General features: G+C 32.9%; 1 protein-coding gene across 1 annotated transcript; it reads right to left on the minus strand.

Annotated features, from left to right (window-relative positions):
- Nucleotides 1-3,297: 3,297 nt before the first annotated feature.
- LOC150029731 (alpha-1,4 glucan phosphorylase L-1 isozyme, chloroplastic/amyloplastic-like) lies at nt 3,298-5,281 on the minus strand. Its single transcript, XM_090310413.1, has 4 exons — nt 5,158-5,281; nt 4,393-4,579; nt 3,995-4,195; nt 3,298-3,651 (listed from the first exon to the last, which is right to left on the minus strand). Exons 2-4 carry the CDS (start codon nt 4,567-4,569, stop codon nt 3,535-3,537), a joined length of 495 nt encoding a protein of 164 aa, XP_090166539.1. The 5' UTR covers nt 4,570-4,579; nt 5,158-5,281; the 3' UTR covers nt 3,298-3,534.
- Between the last annotated feature and the right edge of the window lie 231 nt (nt 5,282-5,512).

Below are 5,512 nucleotides of genomic sequence, written 5' to 3' on the forward strand. Positions count from 1 at the left end.
TTTCCCTTCTTCTCAAGCATGTTTTTAACATCTTTACCTTTCTATATTCTGTTTAGAAAATTGTTTTTTTGTTTTTTTAAAAATGGAATTTCAAGATGCAAGGCATTGACATGCTTCCACTCAGGATTCGATCCCAACAAAGGTACCCAACCTTATCCCTAACTATAGACCTTTTAGACTATATCTTGAACATTGATCCGTGTATGTCCCTAGATACTATCATAAGACAGTCTTGGATGTCAGTTTATTAGATTTAGGATATCACATTTACTATCTACGAGTTTTAGGGCATAAAACCCAACAGCTTAGGGATTTTGTTTTAGACATGAGTGGCTAGATTATTCTTAGTTCTAGGGTTGATTGATTTCGACATTGTTTGTGGATAATTTTATATTAATTTAATTGATTGAAATGTAATTACTTTTTATCATGTTTGTGGTCTTTTAATTGAATATTTGATCACCATTTGATTGATCTAGAATTCTTAATTCTGCTTGAGGGAGAGATTTATAAACCAAAACTAGCATGATAAGTTAACAATGGTTTATGCATAAGAGTGATAGGAAATTATTAGAGGCTAAAAATGAAGAAGTTAAGGTTGTGTCTATTAGTTTTAACATGAAAATAGAATTGGCTTTTAGGTGTTAAAAAGGATTGAGCTCAAACAAAGAAACCTAGATCCTAGACTTCTAGGCCTAAGTAAATAAATTGAATTGGTTAAATGAAAATCTTCCTGAGCCACGACCTTTGTTGAATGAGATCAATATCGTAGGACGTGTTAGCTAAGTGAATTCCCAAATTAAATGTTTATTTGCTTTCTTTATTTTTATGTTTACAAAACCATCAAATCTCAAACCCCCAAATAGAGTTAGGAATATTTCCTAATAACTAGTTGAATTGAATAATTAATTCTTTGAGGACGATACCCAGTCTATTGGAAATTTATTACTTTAACGCGTATGCTTGCACATGTCAATAATTGATACTCAAACCATACTCTTCACGCATGTCTTGCATGATGTCTTTCGGCCTATACATCCTGCTAACATTCGTGAATGTGGACTTTAATTAAATGTCCTATTATCTTGCTTCTTGCCTATTCGTGGTCGTGGTCCATTAAGTGTTGAGAGCATGTATGGACATTCATACCTCTAGATATCTTAGACATAGTAGAATCCTAAGGTTCCAAGCTTTAATCCTCCATCCACATATATCATGTTTACATTTAACTAAGACTTGATGGATTTGTCAACCCTATATTCAAAATTCCTATAGCCATGAGCGACAATGCATGTACGAGCTCTTCCTTTGAAATTTGAATACAGAGTCGAAACTATCATTAGTTAGGTCATATGGAGTTACTGGTTAAGGGGGTTAGTGATGATATATGATTAAAAAGAATTATCATGTGATAGGTAATTTGTTGGAATGAGGGTGGTACGGGGTAATAAGGGATGGAAATTTTTGCACTAAATTATATGGAAAACTTGGTTGAAATGAGCAATCAAGGTTGTTAATGTCACTCCAAAATCCACTACTGCTACTATCAAGTTTGGGGGTCATTGATAAATATATAAGGAACCTATGTGCATCCTCACCGTTTAAAAATAAACTTAGTTCATGGTCATTTCTTATCAAGTACATAAGAACTCTAGTTCCAAAATTATATGAACATCTTGGGTTGTCGTGATGGTTTGGGTCAATTCCACTTAGCTTATACGACTCTATCAGAAATTCTTCATACCCTATGTCATATCTTACTTCCAATCTCCCGAGATAATTTCCTAGGTAATCTCATTCATCCTCCTTTCAAATACCATCGCAATAACCAAATATGCTAGACTTTCTGTAGATAAATGATAGAAATAAACTCATAAATAAACTAGAAGGAAGTGAATTAAGATAGGAACATAAACACAGACAACTAACCAAAGTCAACTATTACATGAAATCAAGATTGACCATGGAAGCAAATTGGAAAAAAAACAATTTTGTGAGATTTTTCGTCCGGTTTGACTTGGCCAACCTTACGGAAAATTCTGGAAATTCGGATATTTTTAGACTTTGATGTATTTGGTTGGGATTTTTCCTTTTAATTTAACTTTTTCATATTGCAACAAATTATTCTTGTATCATGTGCTTAATACTTTTAATTTTCTAGATGAAGATTAAATATTTGACTTATTCAAATTTTAGCTCGGGAGAATAAAGTTTGTATTAGAATGTTGGATGAATGAGGGTTATCAAAACTTGTGCAGAAGTGAGGAATTTCAAATAGAAGTCGATAAAAGAAGTTCATTAATGCCTTATTTATGCATAAAAGAATAATCTATGATGTTTATTATGTAAATAAGAGAATTGAGCTCGGTAGAGGAAATTAATAACATAGTACACTCTTGACTTATAATTGTTGCATGTTAAATTGGTTTGTTTGATTGACCAGAGAATTTGCTTTCCAATTGATAAAATCTGTTTCAAGTATATATATATATAACTACGGTAGTTGCTTAAACTAGAAATTCAATCATGAGGATGACACTAAAATCACTATATTACAACTTGACGTTGTACACTTCTGATTTTGTATGGTATAAGAATCACATAAATTCCTGGCATTATTCCGAGTGAATGTAGTTTGATTAATATTGTGGTGACTATATTGAATTTTAACTTGGAGTACGTATTCTTTTGTATTCTTCTCATATTTGTTTTTGTACATATACTGTTGTACTCCTGTATTTCTTATTTTGTCTTGTATTCCTCTGTTTGTTCTTTTTCTGCAGATTGTTTATCCTTTTATTCTTTATTCTTTTATTCTTTTCATCCTTTATTCTTGTATTAAGCTTATTCTTTATTCTTTTCAATCTTTAATTTATTTATTCTTATTATAAATATTATAAAAGCAAAAATAGATGTAATGGTTAGTATCCTAAAAGTTCCTTTTAGACGTATGTAGTTCTTGAGAGGCAACCCAGGCACTCTTTATTTTTCTTTTTATTTCTAGTTTAGGTTGTTTGGTTGTTATTTGAGTTCCCTTTTATGTAAGACTTTGATTGTCAGGAATTCCGCCTTCAACACAATGTATGATTTAAGCTTTGGAATACGCAAATACTTCAGGAAACCTGAACTTTCTTTTTCCTCTTTTTTCTTTTTTACATAATTTTTTGAGCATGTTTTGTACTTTTAGTTGAATTTTAGATATTTGACCTTTTAATCAAGAACATAATGAACTTGTATGTTCAACTTATAATGAGAAAATCATGGTCAAATTGAAAATTACAACATCCACATAAGAGATTCTATGAAACGGCCATTATCTCATGACCTTTCTCGATAAACTGAGAAAATCCTGATTGATTATAGAAACTTCACTTGAATGTATCTGAAATGGATAAAGAGTAAATTGCAATACATTCTGACAATGACTACATATTATTATTCCTCACGACTTAAACATTCTCTACCATACTTGTAGTCCCAGACTACTGGCTTCTTCTTCAAAACGTAAACTTCGAATTTTGAGAATACACACATTTATGGTAACTCAACAGGCTTAATGCTCCATATATCTTTCGCATATTCATGAATGGTTCGGTCACTACTGAACTTGTATGATCCAGCTGTGTTCAATATCGACATTCTTGTCCATCTCTGAACCAAACAAACAAGTTTTGTGGATCACAAACTAGTACATATTTCATTTCAATGACACTTTGCTTGAACAAACTTATGTCGGATATGCATTTTCCTAATAAATATGAGTCCTTGAACTCGGAAAAAAATGTTACGTGAGTCCTGAACTATCGGTTTTGTGCCTTGAGTAGGTCCTTAAGCTTTAAAAATGTCTCACAAATCAAAGACTTAAATGATACAATATTTAATGTTCCAAATTCATGTTAGACACAACTTTAAAAGTTGATGAATCAGCCTCTTTAACCTATTATTTTTATTTTAATAGTCACTCCACACATCCAAATAATTTTATAAATCATACCTTTTGATCCCGGTAAGCCTCGTCGACCTGCTCTTGACATTCGATGTAACTGGGGAAGTCCTTTCCCACAAGGAAATAATCTGCACGACCAAAACCTTCATTTCCCTCCAATGATCCTATCAGATCTTCATAATCATAAGACCCAAAGACACCACTTCGAACATATTCTTTCACTTCTTCAAAGCGTGGGTCCGGAATAAACTACATTGAGACACAAATCTTAGTATAGCAAGATATGTATGTATGTAAAAATTGTAACTTGCTCTCTTGACTCTTCTTATTTTATTCTTTGTTATATTTTGCATAGGAAACAGAGTTGGAAAATCGATACACTTGATTTTTCCATTGTTACCACACTTACTCGTTGAGTCAAAGCATAAGCATAAGCATAAGCATACCTTTCCCACGGCTCTTTCTTTCCTAAGCCCAGCAATCTCGTGGGCTTCAGCACCGAACAGGAAAAAGTTGTCAGCTCCAACTTCTTGCCTTATTTCAACATTCGCTCCATCCAAAGTCCCAATCAGGATGCACCCATTCATTGCAAACTTCATATTACTTGTTCCACTGGCTTCCATTCCAGCGGTACTGGAGAGAGAGAACGAAGGTTGAAGAACAGCTTAGAATTTTCTCAAAGACAAGACGATTTAGCAATCATATTCATCATTAAAATGGAAGGCACTAACAATTTAAAAAGCGTAAAAGTTAATGCATGGAATCCTTCTTTTTTTCCCCTCTTTAATAGGATCTCCAATATACAAATATTGATTTAATGTTAGATGTTCTCTCTCCCCCCAATATACGGAATATGTTGAATATTCTCCACAAACCACTCTAAATATATCTGCTAGGCTGACTTCCATTTTAAATTATGAATGTACATTTTTGTTCATGATATATTTCAGCATCTCACTACCGCTTGTACATTAACTAATTATCCAAGAATTAGTAATCATTCGGGATGAAAAGTATCTCTCACTGTATTGCGATCAAAATAATTTCGGTAAAATAATATGAAATATCATTACCTTCTATATTAGTTTAAATTGAGAAACACCAGTTTGACGAAGCTAGGGATCAATAAAGTTAGGGCAGTATTCCTCTTTTCCATCATTAACATCCAACAACTGGGCTCAAAATGAGCAACAAATGAAAGACCACAATACCTGATATGCTGTGACAACTCGCTTGCAGGGATAAGTAATTCAGCAACACTGACATTGTAATCAGGAACAAAAATTACCTGGGGAAAGCAGGCAGAACAGCTATGATTTATGAGATGACCTTTGATTTATAATATGAAACTGGTCAAAACTTCCATTAAAAAATGCACCAAATGTGCCAGAACAGCCTAAAGGACCAACGAAAATGTTGTTACTTCTCCAAAAAAAAAAAAAAGAAAGAAAGAAAAGGTAGTTAGAAGCCCTCCACACTTTAGAAAAGGAAAAAAAAACTGGAGCTTGTGTTGGGCAGTCCAATTAGATGCCATGAACTGTACAAGAGATGTCATTAGGAAAATAA

The sequence above is a fragment of the Benincasa hispida genome, unplaced genomic scaffold (genome assembly GCF_027475165.1).
Source record: "Benincasa hispida cultivar pf3 unplaced genomic scaffold, pf3_genome.v1.1 HicScf969, whole genome shotgun sequence".
In the NCBI taxonomy this organism is placed as follows: Eukaryota; Viridiplantae; Streptophyta; class Magnoliopsida; order Cucurbitales; family Cucurbitaceae; genus Benincasa; species Benincasa hispida.

What these genes read in the sequence shown, in the direction of transcription:
- LOC150029731 (XM_090310413.1), bottom strand. Translation starts at nt 4,569, where the DNA reads ATGGAAGCCAGTGGAACAAGTAATATGAAGTTTGCAATGAATGGGTGC. An exon ending in AAGAAAGAGCCGTGGGAAAG is followed by an intron (nt 4,196 to 4,392) that starts GTATGCTTATGC and finishes GTCTCAATGTAG; the next exon opens with TTTATTCCGGACCCACGCTT. An exon ending in AGGCTTACCGGGATCAAAAG is followed by an intron (nt 3,652 to 3,994) that starts GTATGATTTATA and finishes TGTTTGGTTCAG; the next exon opens with AGATGGACAAGAATGTCGAT.